Source organism: Narcine bancroftii, chromosome 6 (genome assembly GCF_036971445.1).
Source record: "Narcine bancroftii isolate sNarBan1 chromosome 6, sNarBan1.hap1, whole genome shotgun sequence".
In the NCBI taxonomy this organism is placed as follows: domain Eukaryota; kingdom Metazoa; phylum Chordata; class Chondrichthyes; order Torpediniformes; family Narcinidae; genus Narcine; species Narcine bancroftii.
The window spans coordinates 38924783-38948850 of NC_091474.1; the positions used below are offsets into that span (position 1 = coordinate 38924783).

A 24068-nucleotide genomic window follows, 5' to 3' on the forward strand; every position below is an offset into this window, starting at 1 on the left:
ACACACTGATTTTCATCTTCCAAATTCCACAGGGGTGAGAATAGTTTCCCTCATTAGAATGTAACAAATTTGACCTAACTTTCAGGAAAAAAAGCACGAATGACAGACTTCTTTGGCTGTCATTGTCAGTAGAAAAAGCAATTTATTTTTACGGAAATTGTACCAGTGCACCGAGAAAATAATAATTGAATTGAGTAGTTAGCACTAATTTATGTAAGATAAGTGATATTTGGCAAATATATTGAAGATTTTGGACTTTGTAATTTAGCTGAAAGGAGTGAGCCAATGGATGTAGGCTAATTGGACTTCAGTAAGATGTCAAATAAGACACTATTAAATTACACCATACAATATTGGGATAATACAGGGCAACCCCCAAGTTACAGCAAATTAAATTCACCCTTACAGAATTAATGGGATAGAATGCAAAGATGCATGTCCAAATTATTGTCATCCATGGCTGAGAATTCACAATCTAGAAATTAGGAAGATACTAGATAAGAAAGGATTGCACAATTCAGTCCATCAGCTGTTGCACCCTGGAACAGGAATTGTGAGCTTTCATTGAATAATAAATTGCTGCTACATTAATGGAAAATGTCAAACTTTGACTAACCTCAGTCCTGAATACTCTTTCTTCCAATTCCACACTGTGACAGACATTATTTTCAAAGGATGATCTCAGGTGTTGAATTCTAAAAGTAATAAATTATTATATTGTAAATATAAATTAATAGATGTTCCCATTGTTATTTTAATCTTAAACTGATAGGCTTGAAATCACTCCATGCTTTATTTTATGATATAAAAAAACTATGTGTCACCCTAAAACTATTTGAGAAAGTTGCATAAAGAGCCACACCTTTACTAGCACATTTCAAAGTATAACTGTCCCTGATAATAATGGATTGGAAGGGCAAGGGCCAAATGCAGGCAAGTAAGACTAGCCCAGAATGCCAACTTAGTCAGCATGGACAAGATGAGCTGATGGGCTTGTTCCCTGCTGTATAACTTCATCTACTGGAACTGACATTGCTGATGTCTTTAAGTTGTCCAGTATGTAGTTCAGCAAATCCTATTTTCTCACGTAGCTCTGAATGGGGCACACCACAATGCAGTACTATTCCCGCTGCAACATTGATATTGAATAAGAAAATAAATGAATCATGAGAGTAGACAATATGGCCATTCAAGCCTGCTCCATCATTCAATAAGCAATGGCTTTTTCTGCCCTATCCAAATTTCTTTCATTCTTTTCATATCCAAGAATCTTTTGGTCTCTGTTTTAAATCGAATTAATGGTGTCTCCATATTCCTCCAGAGAAGACAATTCTGTAGATTCGTTAGAAAAGAAATTTCTCCTCACTTTAATATTAAATGGCCTATGTCTTATTTTAGACTGTGAATTTCAGTTCTAACCTGTTTAGCCATTTTATTTTTTCTGTATCTACCATGTCAAGCCTATTTCAATACAGTTACTCATACTTCTAAACTCCAGAGATTACACACCTAGCCTATTTAACTCATGACAAATTTACCATTCATGGAATATATTAAATAGTACCTTTTTAGAAAATACACTTAAATTAGAATTGCCATTTATCAGATTAGTGAAATTTTTACTAGAGGACTACTGGTGATATTACTAGTTGGACTACTGGTGATATCAGCTTTATATCAGTAATAAAAAGGAAAGGGAGCAAACACTCACTGGTAGATGAAGAGACCAATTTAAGAACACAGGTAGGGTTGCTAGCAGTGCTATAGGTTTTCAAATTAATTAATTTTATCTTAACTATACTAAATTTTTTATGAACATTTTATTTAAAGTTTTCCATCCATATAATTATATACTTTTACATAAGCAAAATTTGATTAGATTTGAAATTATAGTGATTACATGGTGATTTAACCCCCCCTTACCTTCCTTCCCCTCCTTCTTATACCCCCCCATTAAAAACATAATAATAGAAATAGAAATAATATATAGTTATATGAAAAAAAATTATAAAAAGAAGAAAGAAGGGATCGATTCACACATTGGGATCTTACAGTATTTATATAGCAACTTGAGGGAAGAGGCTGGAAATACATTTTCACATATTTATCCCTAAACATTGGATACATTGGCTCCATATTTGTAAGAAAGTAGAATATTTATTTCTTAAATTCTGTAATTTTCTCCAAAGGTATACAACTTTGAATTTCCGTATTCTATCTTTCCAAATCTAAATGTGCATTTGATTTCCTATTCACTGCAATACACTTCCTTGCCACCATTAACATTATTTTAATAAATTTCATTTGATAAAATTATAATTTTATCCATACTAAATTGAGAGATGTTCATAGAATCAGTTTTGCAGTATGAAAACAGGCCTTTAGTCCCAACTCATCCATACCAACCTGATATCTGCCAGAGCTAGTCCCATAACCTTTCTTATCCTTACACCTGTACTCTTTTAAACATTGCGATTGTACCTCCCTCTACCACCGCCTCTTATGAAAAAGTTCCTTTTAAATATATCTTGTCTCACCTTAAATCAGTGCCTACTAGCTTTAGAATCGCCTACCTTGGGGAAAAGACCAATTTTTAAACTTATCTACACCCCTCATGCTTTTATAAATGTTTATAAGGTTCTCCCTCAGCCTCCTATGTTCCAAGGTGAAAATTCCCAGCCAATCCACCCTCTCCTTATAATTCAAGATCATTCAAGCCAACCATTCCCTGTAATATTCTTGGGAAACCTTTTTCAGCCTGATGATATCTTTCTTGCAGCTAGAACCATCCTCAATACTTCAAGTGTAGTCTTGGACCTGCTCTTCATACCTCTCCCATCCATGTACCTGTCCAAATACTTCTTAAATGTTAAAATTGAGTATTAACCTCTTCAGCTGGCAGCTCATTCCTTTCTCCCATCACTCCCTGTGTGAAGAAATTCCCCTTAATGTTCCCATAAACTTTTCCCCTTTTACTCTCAACCCATGTCTTCTGATTTGTATCTCACCTGCCCTCAGTGGAAAAAGCCTACCTACATTTACTTTGTCTATTCCCCTCATAATTTTAAATACTTCCATCAACTCTCCCCTCATTCTTCTATGCTCCAGGAAAATAAAGTACTGTGAAAAAAAACCAGTGATGTAGTCCTTAATTTTGAAGAGTTGACTATAATCAGGTAATTCCCATAACTTACAAAATTTAAATTTGAACCTGTTTGCTGGCCCTGTAACAGTGTTGCAGGGACCATGTCGCCATCGTAATTAATCCTACCCCAAGTTTACAGATAAAGCCTTACTAATATATTTATGATATATCAATAAAGATAAAGACTCTTACTAAGCCGGGATAAAGGAAACACTTAAGAGAGTCATTCCAACTGTGAGTAGCATCAACCAGCTCTTCATCCTGGGTGATACCTGCTACAAGCAGAGCACAACCAAGGCACTCAGCTTGTTGAGTATTTGCTCTTATCTCTACCAAAGTTTAGGACTTTTTTTCCATCGAAGAATGAAGGCAGATTTGATAGAGGTATACAAAATTATGATGGATACTGATAGAGTAAATCCTAAGCTTTTTCCATTGAGGTTAGGTGAGATACAAACCAAAGAACATGGTTAAGGGTGAAAGGGAAGTTTAGGGGAACATTAGGGGGAATTTCTTCACATAGAGATTGGTGTGAGTATGGAAGGAGCTGGCAGTGGTGAATGTGGGCTCAATTTTAACATTTAAGAAAAATTTGAAAAGGTACATGAATGGGAGGGCTATGGAGGGATAATGGAATGGGTGCAGGTCAGTGGATCTAGGCAGAATAGATCAGAACAGACTAGAAGGGCCAAAGGGCCCTGTGCTGTAATGTGCTATGGATGATAGCAGAATAAAGTCAAATGGAGATTCGGTAAAGGACAGAGAAGGCGGGGGTCTCGGGTGGCGGGGGGGGTGGAGAGAACCATATTCCTTGAAGCAAGAGGACATTTCAGATGTAGGAGAGGAAATGCTCATCCTGGATACAGATGCAGTGGAGGCCAAGGATCTGGGAATTAGTTTTCTCCAAATCCAGCATTTACCTCCACATATGCTAGTCATTTGGCCTGTTACGTGAATTAGTTTGTTCCTGTTCCAAACTTATTCTGGGTGAAACACAAAACTATTCATTCTGGTACCACTCCACAACTCTTCCTCTGTTACGTCAACAATTACATTGTACCTGTGCTGAACTTGCCAACTTTGCAGCAAACTTCTACCTTGCCCTTAAATTTACATGGACTATTTTTGACACTTCCCTCCTCTTTCTTGACCTCTTTGTCTCCATCTCAGGATATTTATTCCAAAATCACCGACTCCCACAGCTATCTCTCCCTACCCTGAGTCTTGTAAGGATACTTTCCCTTTCTTCCAGTTCCTCCACTTCATCTATTCCCTTGATTAGGTCTTTCACTGCAGGATATACAAAATGACCTTTGTCTTCAAGAAATTTGATTTCCCTCCCTGACGTCATTGGTAAACCCCTTACCTGCATCTCCTCATTTCACTTCTGCTCTCACCCCACCTCCTCCTAGACAGAATAAGGATAATGTTCCCTTGGTCACCTGACCAGTCTTTAACACCAGCCATTTCAACCTATCCAACCACCAGCCAAGCCTTTCCTTCCCGTTCCTTTCACTTTTTGCAGGGATTATTCTTCTCGTGACTCAGGTTCACTCTTCCCTCTCCAACAAGTTCAGCATCTCTTGTGCAACTGCAGAAGGTGCAATACTTGTACCTACATCTCTCCTCTCATCTCTGTTCAGTACCAGTATTTTGTCTAACATTATCTACTGTGTTTGTTGTACTCAGTGCAGCATCTTCTACATCAGTGAAACCAAACAATGATTGAGTAGTTGCTTTGTTGAGCACTGCAGTCTGTCTTTAGATGCAGGCTGAAACTCCCAGTTGCAGGCCAGTTTAATTCCCCTAACCATTCCTACAGATCTGTCTGCCCTCAAACTCATCCATTGCCAGATACGAGCTCGATTGGTGGAACAGCATGTCATATTCCTCTTGGGTAGTCCAACAGAATGACTAATAAAATTTTCCAATTTTAGGTAACCGACAATTTTATCCTTTACCTACTGCCACTCCCATTCTAATTTTTCTTTCTAACCTTCCCTTCTGTTGAAATGACCCAGTAGGTCCCTCAAAAATTCTACTTCCCTGATTCAAAAATCAACTCCATTGTGTGTAATTTTATTATCAATTCTCCTTTATACTAAATCAGAATGCTATTTAATTTTTTTAATCACATTAAAATTCCATTGGAATTTTTTGGTATTATAACAATGTAAATAGAAGTCACTGATTTAAAGGATTGTTTCATGAATCACTATTTAAGAATCCATTTGTGTTTAATGTGCCTTAAAACAATATTAATAACTCACTGACCTTTCCTCTTCATTTTCTTTAAGTTCACTAAAAGCTTTTGAATGTTGTTTCCAGAAGTTCTAAAAGGAGAAAAAAAAATTAAGATGTTTCAGTTATGGAAAAAGCATGGAAATTAGGGGTTCAGAACTTTTACCTCTCTTCCACCTATGCCATTATTTTCTTCCCATTCAGGTTACAGAAATTTATGGAAAACCACACAATTATCCCAAAATTCAACACTCAGTCATCAGGACGATCTTGAAACTCCTTTCCTGTGATTAGTTTTATCGGAATCCAGAATAAACTCGATTCAATGATAGTCAAAGCAGCTATGGAAGTTTGTTCCATGAAAGAATGATAAAGATAGGTCTGAAATTCCTGGATTTAAAAAAAATACTATTGAGCAGCCAAGTTGAGGTTTATCTCTTCACTCTTCTTGGGCACAATATATACGGTAGGAGAAAAGATAGCAGGAGAGTTTATATATAAATGGGACATCAAATTGATATCAGGGGAAACAGATAACTCCATATTAAAACATGTAATTCAGACATGGCAAAAAAAAAATCAATGTGTTGGACTAAAGGTGGGGCTATCTCCTAAAATACCCTTGACCCAGAACAAATTAATACCCATGACTCTGGATAATAAGATCCTGGTGACGGAAGGGGATCAGGTATATCAAGGATTGTTATGAGCAAAGGCACTTCATGTCATTTGAACACCTGAGGGATAAATATGATTTTCCTAAATAAAACTTTCTTCTGCTAATCTTCAGCTAAGAAACCTACACAATTTAAAATGTTGAAGATTACAGACTTTGCTAAGGATTAGTTAAAGGTTCCATTATTGTCACATAATACTACATTTAAAATGTAACATACATGAAATTCTTTAACTTTTGTCTAGCGCAAGGCAGACAGAGTCGCCACTTTGTCCAGTGTCACTCACAGAAACCTACAGCACCTGGTGTTCCTAAGGTGGTCTCCCCTCCAAGTACTGACTAGTTCTGAGTCTGGTTAGACATTCAGACAATCTTAGGTGTATTCAGGCTATTAGGTGTTGTTGTTGATTTTTCAATGAAAAGAAACCAAGCAAATGGATGTTGTAGAGGGCATAGCAAATTCATTTTTGGCTCTGAGAATTTCTTCTGAACAATTTAACCTGAGGATGTATAAGCTTTAGAAGCAAGAGCAAAGGAATACAAGTTTAACCATTAGCTTGGTTTAAAATAGCACATTAGGATCAGTAGCAGCTGTCAATATTTCAATTAAAAGGGAAGTCACATGAAGCATCCACTCCTGTCACCTTTGCTTATGATGCTTTGTATTTGCATATAATCTATAGTGGAATAAATAGTCTGACATTGAAGTAAAGGGATGGGGTTTAATTTTGAGATTACAAACAGGTTAACAGTATCAAAATTTACAAATAATTTGCTGAGCTATGTGAGATATTTATACAAGCTGTGATTTTATTCATAAATATTATTTTGTAAAGTAATATTTAATCACCAAAGCCTTTATCTAGAGTTGTCTATTTTGTGTGTTTAAATTCTGAAATCTGTTTGGCTGATCAGTAAGTAATACTATACTGCCTCGGCATCTCACCTTCTCAAATCAACCTAAAATGGGGTTATGCAGACAACAGCAGAGTCTGCAAATGAAGGCCAGGAATCTGTGCCAGGTTAATTTGAGAGAAGTATTGCAGCCCTATTTAATTCAATGGGAGGAAATGGCAGCCTTTAGAACTTTATTATTTAATTGAAATCAATTGTTTAAATCCTTTTAATGATCCTAATTGATCACATTCAGCTATTTATTTTTAACTAATAATTGCATTACTTTAAATGTTATTTTATTTTTGAATGTTTGAGTACTGCAGCAACATCTGTTGTACACTACTTCAGGCATTTTATTAGTGTGAGTACCTTGTAAATGGAATTTGTCATGGGGAGGCATCTATAGTGCCCTCCATAATGTTTGGGACAAGATACATTTTTTTCCTTTATGGCAGAAGGTGGTATGCTTTGGATCTTTGGCAGTCCCTTTATGCCTCCACACTTTGCTCTTGCTATCACTCTGATGCAGGTTAATCTTGGTCTCATCTGTACACAAAATCTTTTTTGAGAATTCTGCAGACTCTTTTAAATACTTCTTGGCAAACTGTAATCTGGCCTTCCTTTCTGTGGTTAAATGATGGTTTGCATCTTGCAGTGTAGCCTCTGTATTTCTGTTCTTGACGTCTTCTGCGGACAGTAGAAATTGACATATCCACAATTTCTGATCTGTCGTGAAAATGTTTGAGGATTTGTTTTCATTATGATGAGAATTCTTCTGTCATCTTGGAATACTAGTCCCTTTGTGATTATTGAGCTCACCAGTATGCTCTTTCTTTTTAATGACATCTAAACTGTTGATTTTGGTAATCCTATGGTATGGGAGAAGCCTGTTACTGTTTTATTCTTTTTTTCAACCTCATGATGGCACCTTTGACTTTTATTGGCACAACTCTGGTCTTCATGTTGAAAAATGGCAACAACAGACTCCAAAGGGGATCAACAGCTTAAAAGCAAGCCTTGCTTTCTTATACCTGCACCAATGAAGCAATTAAACATACCTGAGTACTCACAAACACCTGTGAAGCCAAATGTCCCATTATTATGGTACCCTGAAATGAGGGGCTATGTATAAAAAGTGCTGTCATTCCTACAAAAAAATGTAAACAAATAACCCTGAATAAAATCTGGAATGAGCACTTTAATTACATGTGAATTGTTTAATTACAAATCTTAAACAGTGGAGCATAGAGGAAAATAAAGGGAAAAAAGGGCACTGTATATTCATGTGGACAGTGAACTTGTCTGCCTTTTCCTACGGGTACCCCATTGGCACTTTACTTACAACATAAAACAAACATAAGTATCTCTATCAAAAATCAAGTTACTAAAATGATAAAAATGGAGAGAATGTTGATCAAAGGACATATAAATTGATTGCAAATACAATTTGCTATTGAAGACTATTTTACTGAGCATACTGATAGTTCTTTTTCCATGCACTTTAGAGCTAGGGAATCCTTTTCAAACTGTTGCATTTCCTGCATGATGATTGCTTGAAACTTGTTCAGCCTCTGTAACCTTGCATAAAAAAAATATAGTGTTAAAATCTTTCATAATACATGAGATTTTATGCCAACATTTACAATTTCAGTCCCTTTGCAAACATCTATTATGAGCACACCTTATTTAAATATAATGGATAATGGATGTGAACAAGTTGCTTTGTTAATCAAATTTGCTAGTGTAGCATGAATAAAAGCTCTCAAGACTGGAGGGAGAACATACGTTTTTATTAGCTTATAACTGAGGGTATGGTCTTACAGTGGTCTTCAGAGGGGCTCGGAGTTTAGGCAGGAAACCAGGGTTATATATGGGTAGATTGGAGTGGAGCCGGGAGGCAGAGACAGTCATCAGTATAACACACCACCAGTTCACTGCATTCACCCCTTCCTGCAGAATTTAGGGTCTGTGGATGAGGACAGAGAACAATAATTCAGAAAAAAAATTCAAAAAAATAATTATTTACAAATTTAAACAGTCGGGTGGAGGGGGGGTCCTGGAGATCCTCATGGAGCGCTTTAGCAAAGGAGGGCCTTGGACTCCTTGGGTCTCCTGGTCCCCTTGTGAAGGAGGAGTGGTGGACGGGGTCTTAGGTTCTACTGTGGAGAGGGATGCACTTTCCTCCAGAACTGGATTTCCTGAGGCCCTGACTGGGGGAGGTGAGAATGAGCTCCGTGGCTCGCAGGGCACTTGAGGCAACAGACCCTCTGTTCTGGTGGGTGTCAGGTCCCTGATGGAGATGGTGTCTTCCCAGCCATCGTTGGATTGGCGTGGAGCAGTTTCACCCTCTCCATCAGGGGTTGGTCTTGCTTCTCCTCACATGCTTCCTGAGAAAGACCGGACCAGGAGTGGTGAGCAAGGTTGGGAGTGTAGTTCCCGATGTCAACCTTCTTTCGAAATTGAATATGAGCTTGTGAGGAGTAGCGTTGGTCTCTGTACACAGTAATGAAAGATGGAATGGAGTGCCATAAGGACTTCCTGCCAGCATGATTTCAGGGCAAGTTTGATAGCCTTCCAGACCATGGCATTTTCCTTTTCAACCTCCCCATTCCCCCAGGGATTGTAGCTAGTAGTCCTGCTGGATGCGATGCCCCTTGCCAGCAGGTACTGACATAGCTCGTCACTCATAAAGGATGAGCCCCAGTCGCTATGAATATAGCTGCAATACCCAAACAGGGTGAAAATGGAATCTAGGGCCTTTATGATTGACGAAGTGAACGTGTCTGGACACAGAATGGCAAAAGAGAAGCAGGAGTACTCATCAATGATAGAGAGGAAGAAAGTGTTCCCATTCATGGAGGGGAGAGGTCCCTTATAATCAACACGGAGCCGTTTGAAAGGCCTGGATGACTTGATCAGGTCCACCTTTGCGGGGCTATAGAAGTGTGGCTTGCACTTGATGCAGACCTGGTCATTTCCCTGACATTTTCCACGGAGTAGGGCAGATTGCACACCTTGACAAAATCAGCCATGCGGGTAACCCCTGGATGGCAGAGCTCATTATGCAGAAGTTGCAGTTGTTGGTGTTTGCAGAGACACAGCTTCCACTGGATAAGCCATCTGGAGGGTTACTAAAGGCTCCTGGCCGATAGGCAATGTCATAATTGTAGGTGGAGAGCTCGATCCTCCACCTAGCAATTTTGCCATTTTTGATTTTGCCCCTCTTGACATTAATAAACATGAATGCGACAGAGCGCTGGTCAGTGAGGAGTGTAAATTTCCTACCAGTCAGGTAGTGTCTCCAGTGTCTCACAGCTTCTATAATGTCTTGAGCCTCCTTTTCCACAGAGGGGTATTGGAGCTCGTGGCCTTGTAATGTCCGGGGGGGGGGGGGGGAGTCGGGGGAGGGAATGCAACTGGTCTGCCCGCCTGGTTGAGGGTAGCAGCCAGGGCTATGTTTGAAACATTACTTTCCACTTGGAAAGGTACATTCTCATTCACCGCATGCAAGGCAGCTTTCACAATGTGATTTTGGAGGTAGTTAAAAGCCATTTGGGCTTCAGCTGAGAGGGGGAAAATAGTGGCTTTTAAGAGAGGGCAAATCTTATCAGTGTATTGAGGGATCCACTGGGCGTAATATGAGAAAAACCTCAGTCATCTCCTCAAAGCCTTTGTGGTTCTGGGAACAGGAAGCTCTAACTGGGCTGCATCCTATCAGGATCAGGGCCAATGATGCCGTTCTCCACCATGGAACCAAGGATGGCCAGACATTTAGTCCTGAACATTCACTTGCTAGAGTTATGTGAGGTTCAGGGCTTTCACCGTGTGGAGAAACCTCTGGAGATTGGTGTCATGGCTTTCCACGGTATGGGCACAGATGTTGATATTATCGAGGTAGGGGAAGGTAGCCTTCAACTCATACTCATCCACCATTTTGTCCATCTGCCTCTGGAAGATAGAAACCCCGTTGGTAATACTGAAAGGGACTCTCCGGAATTGATAGAGATGACCGTTAGCCTCAAATGCTGTATATGGATGGACCTCGGAATGGATTGGCAGCTGTTGATAAGCAGCTTTCAGGTCAATGGTCGAATAAACCTGATACTGCATAATATTATTAATGATGTGCGAAATTTGAGGGAGGGGATATGCATCTAGGAGTGTGTACTGATTAATAGTTTGGCTATAGTCAATTACTAGCCTGGACTTGTTTTCCCCTTTTACCACTACCACTTGAGCTGTCCATGGGCTAGTGCTAGGTTCAATAATACCTTAATCGAGAAGACAATGTGTCTCAGACTGTATGAAATCTCGGTCTGCTCTGCTGTACCTCCTGCTCTTGGTAGCAATAGGTTTGCAGTCTGAGAAGAGATTCAGGAAGAGAGGTGGGGGGGGGGGGTCAATATTCAGTGTGGAGAGGCTGCATGTAAGTTCTGATTTTAGGGGCCCTCCGTTCTGACCATTATAGGCGGGAGGGAACCAGAATACTCCAAGGTCACAATTTTAAGGTGATACAGGAAGTACATACCCAACAGCACCGGAGCACACAATTCATCAAGTACATACAGGTGTATCTTACAAAACTCCTTCCCCCCACCACAACAAATGTGCGTAGAGTGCGACTGGGACACAAGGAATACCCGATAATTGGAAGGATACATCTTTAGGTTGTATTCTTACACAGTCTGTGAGTATATGAAGCTTTCAGTAGAGCCTGTATCGATTAGGTATTTAGCAGAATGTTCGTTTACCTTCACAGTCACTATGGAGTTGATGAGATGGTGAGGTCTGTCCTGATCTAGAACTAGAGGCTAGGACCCTGGAGCCTCAATACACCTCACTTGAGTGGCCCCCACTGTCCTGGGTTGCCCGTGGATAAGATGGCGTTGACTTCATGGCATGCAAGATGGCTGCCCCCTTCCCCCTCTGATGATGATAGTGCCATTTGAATTTGAGTCACGCCAACATGGCCGCCAAGCCCTTTCATGTGGTTTCCTCACTGCAGCGCAGCAAGTGGGTTCGGGTGAATTCAAGGCAGACAGCTTGGGGCTGGGATCGAATCTGGGAGCAGAGTAGTATAGGCCACGGACTTCCCTGGGCTTCCCCTCGTGCAGCAAACCCTCGCCAAATGTCCTTTCTTTCCACAGCTAGAGCACACTGAGTCTTTAGCCAAGCACATGATCGGGGATGCTGGCTCTTTCCACAGAAAAAGCAGGGGAAGCGGCAGCCGTTAGGGCTGGGGTAGTGGGAGTAGCTAGTCCTTGGAAAGGTCACCTGGATGAGCGAGCTCGCTGGCTTCAAGGTCATCATGCTCAAGCTTGGCCTGTTCCAACAATTTGGCCAGTTCAATGTGGCTTCCCAGGTCCTTCTTATCCAACTTGAGCAGTCACTGCCTCGTGCACCTCAAGTGGATCCCCGCAACTAGAGTGTCCCGGATCTGTTCTTCTTCACGAACACGGCTTGTAGCCACTTCATACCTGCACTTCTTGGCAAGCGTCCACAGATCCAGCAGGTAATCATCGATGGTCTCTCCTGGCCATTGACAATGTAGAGCGCGTCAGTACCTCGCTAGGACTTCGTTTTGCGACTTCTGTTACCTTTAAAGCCTTGATGGCTGCATCATATGTAGTGCAGTCACTTTTGTTCCTACCCTCAGTTATAAGCTAATAAAATTGTAGCATGAATAAAAGCTGACATGACTGGAGAGAGGACAAACACTTTTATTAGCTTATAACTGAGGATAGGATCTTACAGTGGTCTTCAGAGGGGCTCAGGGTTTAGGCTGGAGCCAGCCATCAGTATAACACACCACCAGTGAATCTCAATTCACTGTATCCCTGCGCCATGCCTCTCTCCAGGTGTGGAGGGACAATCTTGGTAGGCTTCATCATATCATACTCCAGCAATGTGGCTTAAGCAGCAACAGGGCCTCCTATGATACAGTCAAGAGGCCCTGGCCTCAAAACATACCTGCAAGCTTTGAAAGCCAGTATATATAATTCTACATTTTTGCTAGCTATAAAAGCTGTGAGGTCTTTATTAAGTTTTTAAATATCCCTAAAATACCACAAATTTAAATAATCAACATTAAAAACATAGATTAGTACAGACCCAGGGCAACATGATAGCACTGTTTTGGGGGCTCATTCAGGAACCTGTTGGCTGCAGGGAAGAAACTATCTTTAAGCTTGATGGAGCATACAGTAACTCTTAATCCTTCTCCTCTGTGGGGGTAGAGTGAATGTTTCTGGAGTGTGATGTATCCTTCAGTATTGCTTTTACTTCTTGTCTTTCTTCTCTTAACACTCACTTGTCCAACTGACTATAAATGTCTGTGATTATTATTTTGCCATTTTCTCAAACACCAAGGGCAATCTGATTAACTGACACATTGTAGGTTTAGAACAAGAACATAAACAGTCCCTCTTGCACCAATTTAATCTGAGGATGACATTTTTCCACAACCAGCTAGATTATCCATTGGAAATACATCCAGGCTACTACAGTAGATGCTACTAAATAAAGGCAAACACACACAAAGGTAGTCAACTCAAGACTGGTTTATTGCAGACATACACAGACCTTTTATTCCCTGCCTGTTAATGAGCTCATTAGTGAACAGCTGCTGGTCCTGTGGACCAGCAGGTTAAAGCTATGAGCCATTAGTGCCTTGTGCTTTTAGGGAGGGGCTTCATCTGATCTACTCACTATACTTTGGCACCCAGCACTGCTAGCCTGCAATGTGTCAGGTAAGTCTGTGAACTGACAGTGGTGGTTCACAATACTGAGCTGTGCACCCACTACAATACCATCTTTATCAATTTTTAGATGATGTAGTAGTTCAACTGCTCCCTCTTCAACTTTTGCAGCATCTTAATCCTTGGTAAAGGCAAATGCAAAGTACTTTCTTAGAACTTCTGTCTGGCCCCCAATTCCACGCATGAATGTCCTTTTTGGTTCATCAAAGAATTTGTAGCTACCAGATTTCGTAAAGAGAGATCTTGTCATTTCTTTAATACACATGGGTAGCTGGTTGAATTATAAAAACTCAATACAATGTTCACTTTGACTATCACTGATTCATTGTGAGGAATTGAAACACCAGTAGCACATTATCTTGAAGAGTGCAGATTTAAGGACATCTGATTTAATTTCAGACTTTTTCAGCTCTTTTTAATGCTACAATTGAACATGTCTTCACTGCTACCTTAGCAGTACATTCTAGAAGGTGCCTCAAATGTAGTAATGTAGTAATAGACAATAGGAGCTGGAGTAGGCCCTTTGGCCTGTTGAGTCAGCACTGCCATTTTACAGATCATGGCTGATCACTACCATCAGTACCCCTTTCCAGCCTTATCCCCATAACCCTTAACTCCTTTGCCCATACACTGTTGTTTCTTCTGCCATCACCTTCAAATTATGTCCTATATTTCTTTACACTTCCTGGTTTGTACCTACACCTCACTCCAGTCCCTCAGGGGGAAAAAGTTTCTCCCTAACTACTCAACCTGTATCCTAGATGATTTTAATAACCTCTGTTCCAAGGACAACAACTCCAGCTTGTCTATATGGTTTGGTTGCCCTTGGGCCGCATGAAGGGGGAAAATTATAAGGGGAACATGAGGGGAAATTTCTTTACGCAAAGGGTGGTAGGGATGTGGAATGAGCTTCTGGCAGACGTGGTTGAGGCGGGATCATTGGTTACATTTTAGGATAGACTGGATAGTTACATGGAGAGGACTGGAGGGGTATGGACTGGGTGCTGGTCAGTGGGACTAGGAGGGTGGGAATTTGTTACGGCATAGACTAGTAGGACCGAACTGGCCTGTTCTGTGCTGTAAGTGGTTATATGGTTATGGTCATAACCGGTAAATTAAATTCCTCATTTCTGGAATTTTTTTGTATTTCTCTTTTGTACTCTGTCTAAAACATTTGCATTTTCCCAAAAGGTTGATGCCTTGGATATAATAGTCTAGTTATAGTCAGATCAGTGTTTTGTAAATATTCATCATGACTTCCATGATTTTGTTTTCTTCACTACTGAACAAATCTATTAATACTAATTTTCACCCAAACTTGTCACGTTTACTGGTTTCCTTTGGGAAAGAAAACTGTTATCTTTACTGTGATGCTAATTGGGACTCCAGATACACAAACATGGAAAATTGTAGATTGCTTCTCAAATAGCCTAACAAATCACTCAACCCAGAGATTAACTAGAGATAAACAATACAAGTGTGGTGAAACCACTTGTGTATGTAAATGCCATGACCTTGTATGTTTGACCCTGCTCTCACAGGCCATCTCATGACTCCTCCCCTTTATTCTCCATAAAGGCTATCATGCCAAAGCCCTGCTCCCAGTTCGAGCCTGGGTCAGTGTGAGCCAGCAACTCAAGAGATGCTGTCCATCTCTAGCTAATAAAAGCCTTCAGTTCCTGTACTTCAATCTTTTGGTTAATTGATCGTGCATCAACATGCCAATGATATATACATTTTGTGAATACCTATAAGTATTGAAGAAAAACTTTCTCTCACCTCTTTCATTTTTGCCTCCAACAACTCTTTCAAAGTCAGATCTTCCTGAACTAGGAGAGGTGTAGATACAGAACAGGAAGTGGGGAACTGGAGTGAGGTATGGGTACAGACTGAGGAGTAAGGGGCTGAAGTGAGGCATGGGTGCAAACCTTGGAGAGAGGACTAGAATGAGGTGTAGGTGGAAACTGAGGACTGATGGACAGGAAGAGTTGTGGGTTCAGACCAGGGAGTGAGGGACTGGAGTGGTGTGTGGGTACAGACTGTGGAATGAGAGACTGGAGTGAGGGTGGGTACAGACTAGGGAGTGAAGACTGGGGGGAAGTGTGGTAGAGATCAGGGAATGAGGGATCAGAGTGAGGCATAGGTACAGACCAGGATGTGAGGGTATGGGGGAGGTGCAGGTACAGACTGAGGAGTAAGGGACCAGAGTTAAGTGCGGGTCTTCACTAAAATCAGATCTTCTAAAACTCAGAGAGATCCTGCATTGTCTTTCCACAATGTGACATATCACTTTGCACTTCTCTGCAATTATTTTTATGCAGAACATTTCTGACCATTTTGCCAGCTTATCTGGCTCTATCTTGCAAACCATCATTATCCATATTATTTGCCACACTACCAGGGCATCTGCTGTTGACGAACAGCTATACTTGGTTAATCTAGCACATTGAATATCTTGGTGGTGTTAAACTAGCACATTTGCAAGTTTATCTATTAATGCTCAGACATACTTTTAATTCATTTTTTTTAGATGTGAAACAGCAGTAGAATAATGATTTACCTGCTGAATCAGGTGAGTTTAAAGGGTATGACAAACATTACCTGATGCCAGATTTGGGATTTCTCAATAGTTAAAAAGCAAATTATCGGTTTTACTATATATTATTCTGCATTTGACTTCTAAGTCATCAACATTTAACATAAAAGGGTGGGTAACAAAAAAAAATCCTGGGGACATTACTGTCCTTCAAAATAAAAAAAAACAGCCTACTCCCACTCCTATTGATCTTTCATCCAGTTCACTCATCTGTAATAATGATTTTTTAAATTCCATGAGCATCTATTTTACTCACCAGCTTTTGTGAGGGATCTTAGCAAATATCTTCCAAAAATCCATATACTGTACATGATTTTTACTACATGGTCCTCCTTAACCATCTATGCTACCTCATCAAAATAATTTGATGTTAGTTAAACATGTATTGCCTTTACTAAAGCTATGATAGCTCCCCTTTATTAACTCAGACTTTTCCTAGTACATATTCATGATTCCTTGATTATTGTTTTTAAATGTTTATCTACAAAACATAGTAAGACTGACACACCAGTAATTGCCTGATAGGTGCTTATATTTTTATTCTAAACAGCAACATTGTAGTGCCACTGGTCAGGTTTTTGAACTCATTGCCTGAAAGGGCATTGCGGGCAGAAAACTTAATCAAATTTTAAAAAGTCTTTTAATGGCTATCGTAAGTACCACAACCTGCAGAACTACCAATGATGGAAGAGTGATTATAGATCTCTGCTTTGACTGTATCATGACAATGAGTTGAATGGGTTGCAACAAGTAAGAATTTTGCTGTTTCTGTACATTGTACTTGCGTATATGACAATGAACTTTCATTATTCAATAATCCCATCCTATGCTATAGTTTCTATAATTTCATGATGGTGACCATGGTGTTTGGTTCCTCTTTTAGATCTTTCAACATATTTGACAGTCTGCTCCAAAACTATTTCTCTGATGTTTCTGAACCGTTTTTTAAATGTTATCTATATCACTGATGCTGGAGCATTAATGGATTCTCTCAACCTCACTATCAAACTCTCTACAGATCTATCTTCTCTATAGGTTCCCATTCAACATAATTTGCAGACATTTTTTTCTGGCTGTATAAAACCTGCTTGTAAACTTTATTCCATATTTTAGTGGAAACTAGATTAGTAAATAGCTTCTTTATTCAGAAAAAAAATTGTTGATGGCAGATGCATTCGAGGTGATGAAAGGAATAATGAAAGAAAAAAGGCAACTGATGGCAAACTATTAGTAGTTTAAAAAAAGAGTAAACTACAAAGATTAAATATCTTTGTCAAAGGACATGTGGTACAAAGAAAACTCCAAGAGCAATACAAAAAGTCTGATTTAGCTCCAGACCACAGTCTAACTTAATTCTGAGGACATTAGATATCATGGTACAAACCTGTAGCCATAGATTTGAACACTTGTTGATGACATTCTTTGCTGAACAGATTTCAGATTAAACTTTGTAAACCTGTCAATCCTTTGAGAGTGCCTCTACAAGGAAAATAAATACCATGTCACTAACAAACAAACTGTATACAACTTAGATTTAACAATGTTAAAAACTTGTCGGTGGTGGAAACCGACAATCTTCATAAATTTAAAGAAGCTATTTATTCTTTGTGAAAAGAATCAATTCAGAGATTTGTTTAGGAAGGGTATACAACAAAAACCGCTCTACTTTTCGGGCTGATTTTTTAAAAATCCAATCTTATTAATTAATCTATATACATGTGAAAAAAGTTACTAAAATAGTCAAGGCTTTCATCATTCTATACAACTCAATTAAATGTTTCTGTCTCAATTTCTCCAAAGAAAATAGTGTCTGCAGTGTCTGCTCATAACTAATTCCCCATCCTTCCTGCAACTGGGAACCACAATTTTTAAGACCTTATGATGGTTATTTATTCTATCGTGACATTTCTGTTCTTAGATTCTATGCCTCAGCCCCAATATAGGCATTTATGTATACCCAAAAAGCAGGGGGCCTAGTGCTGAGTCCAGGAAATCCCACTGAAATACTGCTTCTAAATTCAGATCAATCATTATCTGTTGTTTTGCACTGAATTAATTTTTAATCCAATTTTACACTTTCCCATGGATATCATCTTTTATTTTCTTAATCTGTCGTGGGATTTTGTCGAACACCTTGTAAGAATTCATGCATACTATATCAAACACAAATGATAAATTATAAATGTTTTACCCTCAATGACCCTTCTCTTACTGCAACAATAATTTCCATCAAATATGTTTGAAACAACCATTCTTTAACAAATCCATGCTGAGAATCCTGGATTAGTTTTTTTTTAATGCTGCTTTGTTGTCCATCAGAATTTTTTCCAAAAGTTCGCCTGCTACCAATGTCAATCTGACTGGCATGTAGTTACTTCAGCCTGTTAATTTATTCCTTTTAAGCAGCAGTTCCACATCAACAAAGCCTCCTGCCCTGTAGCCGGAGAGCATTGTAACATTACAGTCAAAGCTTATGCTACTTTGGCCATTGCATCCACTCAGAACTTTACATGCATGTTCAATCTCAATGCACAGACTCCCATTTTGGTCTCTGATATGACCCACACTTTCCTTTTGACATTTCCCTTTCACATATTCACAATACTTTGATTTTCCTTGAATTTATTTGCCAATTTTTTTTCATAAACCCACTTTGCCTTCCTGGTTGCCACTACAATTTTTCTCACCTTCTCTTTTCCACCAAACCTTCTGCTGGTATTTGCAAACAGCTTTTGCATAATAATTTTAGCCAAGGGAGCATTGAAATTTCTTTCCTAGTCTGATGCATTCCAATGCACTCTAAAGGAAGTCTCCCATTTATTGCTTACTGTGAGAAGATGATAGAGAAGGAGGAGGAGGGGGAACATCCTCTATAAACACATTCCTACTACTAATTTAAGTTCAGTGTTTATAGGGTAGTATTTTCCACTCTTCAGAAAAACTGATTATAAATTTCACAAAGGAATATTCAAGGAGAAAGCTTATTTATCAACAAAGGTTTATTATCAAGCCATTTCTTGAGGTGAATTATTGCTAATATAATCAACCACGTCAGATGAAACAAGTGAAAAGTAAAAACAGTGCTGGAGAAACTCATCAAGTCAAACAGTGTCGCTCTAGCATTTTTATCTTTGTAATATAAAGGACACTATTTGACCTGCTGACTTTCTCCAGCACTGTTTTTACTTCAACTAAGGTGTCTGCAGACTTCCGTGTTTTATATCAGACTAAACAAACCAGATATAAAAGCTCAACAAAACATTTTCTGCTTAATTGTGTGACACATTACCTGAAATTTAACTTTGAGTTCTTTACTGAACTTCTGGGAAATATCTCCTATGTTTGGTTCGCTCTTCCCCCAGTGATCTATTTGTTTGACAGAAGAACCTCCAATGTTATTGGACAGAAGATTTGGATCTGGATAAAGAACACAAATTATCAGATAATTGTAACAATGTAAATCTGTTAAGAATGACTATACTTTGTTCTCTGCAGACTAGCTTGAGGCTTGGCAGTTGAAGACCTCACACCAGCCTGTGGCCTGATTGTGACTAGGTTGTGAGAACCAGGTAATGGAATTGAAATCTGTGAGGAGGCTGATAGTGAGCAAGGCTTCAAGTGTTTGGAATCAGGGCCTAGGAGATGTGACTTGGATACCTTGAGCATGGAGTAATAGCTGCACTGGATGGACAGGAAGCCACAAGATTATAGAGATTACAGAGGCACAGGAGCAGCACAATGTCTCTGAAGGAGGCTCTCTTTTGCTTATCTTTTCTTGATAGTGGCACTGGACTAGAGGCATCTCTTTGTGTGCCTTTACAGTGCAAACTAAGGAAAAGAACTTCTGTGTGTTTTACATACATGACAATAAATCGGATCTTGATCAAGAAGGAGATATCTAGCTTAATTCAACCTTCCAAAATTTGGTCCATTCCCTCACAGCTCAGATTTTTTATTTCACATACAAGTTCTTTCTCAATTGAAGAAAGTTTTTGGCCCTTGCACCCTTTCAGGCAGCAAGTCCCACATTCCTACCACATTCCAGGAGATAAAAACATTTCTCATCTCCTTTATGATCCTTTGACTACTGATAATTAGTTTAAATCAGTCACCCCTGGATTTTGACCCATCTTCTATGAGATTCTTTCTATTTACGCTTGCGAGACCATTCATGATTTTACTGAATTTTCATTATTCCAAATTGCTTGTCAACCAACAAGATAAATTAATAGCGAGGAAATAAATGTTACCTTTTCTTCCTAGTTTCTACCTTTCTAACAATTGAAAGAAAATTGCAGTGGAGAGGGAATAACATTCCCATGCCTCCTATCTTATGCCAGTGGCTTCTTCCTCAATTGTTGAGGACAAAGCACTGGTAGTTGTGATATTTCATTAATTACAACTCTCCAACCTGGAAGGGGATCATTGTCATTCTTTGTTTTCAGTCAATCCACCAATCAGTCTAAAATAGTGTTTTATTATTCATAATATCATGAGGCCAAAGCACCCTGTCCACAAGTACCTATCTAACTCCCTTTCTGTTCAAATTGAGCATTTCAGATTTCAACAACTTTGAGTCACCTCTATAACTATTCTGGTTTCCAAAATCACATCCAAACAGTTTTCTAGGTTTTAGATTTGATTGTTGCTCTGTTGTTTCTTCTTCTTCCTCAACATCAGAAAAATTGTTTTGAAGATTCTTCCCATAAATACATTTGAATACAGAAAAATTGCAAGTTGGACCTAGGCATATAAAAAAGAAAGCATTTGAGAGATGGTGGCATAAACTACATAAAAAAAATTAAAGAAGTAAGTGATTTCTCTGAACACATTTTATCTGTTTCATTTAAATTAATCAATACAATTAGTAAAAATAATGTTCAAGAAAACAAGAAACATCTATTGGGAGGAGAGATTACCTGAACTCTTATTAAATTTAACATCACTCAGTACAAACTCACCTGCTCTTCATAGATAATGCCTAACTGTCTGTGTATTTCCAGCATTTTCTGTTTTTGTCAGACTTCCAGAATTTGGAGATATTTGCTTTTGAATTATCAGAGGCTTAAGATCATCAAGGGGTGGAGAGAGTATCAGGGTGCAGAAAGATTAAATAAGTACATGAAGTCAGAGCAGTGGGTGTCTAGACCCCTCACTCCCCCCCCCCCCCCACAAGTCCGCTACGCTATTTAATAAGATCTGACTGTAACCTCAACTCCACACTTCTGTTTATCCACAATGACCCCTCTCCCTGATACTTATGAAAAATGTTTCTATCTCTGCCTTCAAAACTATTCCCTGTCATTTAGGGAAGAGTTCCAAAGATTTGGTGCCATCTGAGATTTTTTTTAAAAACACTACCTCATCTTTGTCTTAATAAGGCAAACCTTTTCTTTTTGGGGAAAAAAAGGGCTCCAAGTTTTAGATTCTGTCCAAAAGGAAGTGAACTTCTCACTTACAATGTAGAGATTATCAGAGCAACAGAGAATTATCTATCGGGAGGAGAGATTACCTGAACTCTTATTAAATTTAGCATCACTCAGTACAAATTCACCTGCTTAAGTGGCACTCCATTCTCAACTATAACCATTCATTTCCTGCAACACAGGTACACAGGATTCACAGTGCATTAAACCTATAAAATGAACTGTGGATGTATGTCTACAACACCTTCTAGACCTGCAGGCTCTACTGTAAGAAAGACAAGGCTAGCAGGTCATACCAGCCGATTATCCTTAAATCATGCAGCAGGTGGATCTGAAAATTATACAGGTGATCTGTCATTATTGCAGGATCTAAGTCCCAGAACTTTAAGTTTAAGTACTGTGGATGTGGCTTCACCACAAGGTCAAGACAGCAGTTCATTGTCATCTTCTCAAAGCCAATTAACGAGTACCAATAAACACTGGACATGCCAGCAGCACCCATATCCAAAATAAAATAAAAAATAAACAGTAAAAAATAAATAATTTATTGTACACACACAATTGGGCAAAACAAGTACATCAACATACCTGAATAAGATTAGTAAATGTTAACCAGAGAATTACATTTCATTGTAACATTTCCTGCCTATAGTTGATCTATATTGTTAAATTACTAGCCTGCTGTGTGTGATTCAGTTGAAGAAACTCTGTCTTTCTCTCCTCTTCTACTCCTTACAGGAGTAGCTGATCTTGATAGAGTTTCCTGACATGATAAACAAGGCACAAATTGAATAAGAAAATAACAAAACTACTTAACTACTGACATACAAAGAAATTAATTACATTTTGCAAGCCTAAGAGCATAAAAAACTTAATTTGCTATGATGGCAGGGCAACATCTGAAAGCCATTTGGGGGTACAGGTCTACACTGCAATTTTGCTTGTATTATCACTAAAATATTGTTTTAATGTGATCACTTGGCCTATTAAAATAAAACAAATCAGGCCCTTTTCGCTTTGCTCTTTGATTCACCATCAACAGTCACCACAATCCTTCTTTTCCCTTTTAGATATTTTTATTGAGTTTAACACACAAATTTACATATAAAATTTTAAGGAAAGCACATAATAAGTCACCTCATAAACATACAAGTACAAAAAGATAGATGGAATTACATTAGACAGTTCCTTAATCCACATGTGAAACAAGTATGATAACCATGTTAAACCCACATTTTCAAAATTAATCCACAAAAAGTTGCTAAAAAGAGAAAACCAGCAAAGAAAAAACCTAAAAACTAAATCTAATCTACCCCCTCCCTCAAGTAAACTTTATAAAAGGGAAATTATGGATCGAATAGCGACCTCCAGATATCGGACAGAGAATCTCCGAAACATTCAAAATTCTTAATTCTACTAACCATGATGATATTCTATTATTGGGTCTCACTTCTTTACAAATTGAAACTTTCTATCTTTAAGGTTGTGTCTAACTTTCTCCAAGCTTAAATAGGACATTTTATCATATTATCACTGTGTAAAGGTAGGTGAAGAGTCATCTTTCCATTTCAATGAAACCGCTCATCTGGCTATTAGCGTGGTAAAGGCTAAAACTTTCTCCTGACTTGCAGACAGAGGTATATTTGGCTCACATGAAAAACCAAACAAAGCAATTAACAACCCGGTTCTGTTTTGATCTTAAAAATCCTCTATCCTCAAATTTACCTTTCTGGGTGCAGAGGATCAAACACAAGATCTCAAGGGACAACCCATGAGATGGAGTGTGATAAATTTTAAAGGTATGTAGTACTGAGGCCTTATACCCAAGAATAAATGTCTTGGCAAATGACCTCTATAAAAACTTTTGAACTTTAAAAAAAAAAAATACCCCTAAAGCTTATACTTGCAAAACATCTTTTTGACACAACACCATCTGACAAGGCAGGAACAGTGATCAATACCTGGCCAGTAATGGATCTAAAATCATCTCTACCACATCTTCAGAAGTAATATGTTTGATTGATTGCAAACTCAGTATCGTCCTATGACAGTTTCTTGCTTTAGTTGAATAATAAGAATGCTATTAAGGAAGGGATAAACAAATTGTTGAAGAGAGACAAGTTCTGTGGGGATTGGTAGATCATAGTACTATGTTTGTGTTGTGATTGTCTTGTTTCCTGCTCATAAAAGCATTCTCATTATGATGGCCAGATGAATAACCGGAAAGTGTATAAATTGATGGAGTAAATTGTACAACATTTCAGATAAATGAGTTTGGACAATGCTGTGAATTATCCAGTAAAAATTGCCATTATCAGGAACATACAAT

At 38.8% G+C, this 24068-nt stretch overlaps 1 protein-coding gene across 8 annotated transcripts in view; it reads right to left on the minus strand.

The window, feature by feature from the left end:
• sycp2 (synaptonemal complex protein 2) overlaps positions 1 to 24068 on the minus strand; it is a 328877-nt gene that overhangs the window by 17177 nt on the left and 287632 nt on the right. For all 8 annotated transcript variants that reach the window (XM_069884683.1, XM_069884685.1, XM_069884690.1 and 5 more), the window contains 7 exons: positions 22418 to 22502; positions 20895 to 21056; positions 19603 to 19730; positions 17698 to 17792; positions 8438 to 8537; positions 5420 to 5478; positions 617 to 695 (listed from right to left, as the gene is read on the minus strand). In XM_069884683.1, coding sequence (XP_069740784.1) covers positions 617 to 695; positions 5420 to 5478; positions 8438 to 8537; positions 17698 to 17792; positions 19603 to 19730; positions 20895 to 21056; positions 22418 to 22502 — 708 coding nt within the window. The remainder of the gene's footprint in view (positions 1 to 616; positions 696 to 5419; positions 5479 to 8437; positions 8538 to 17697; positions 17793 to 19602; positions 19731 to 20894; positions 21057 to 22417; positions 22503 to 24068) is intronic.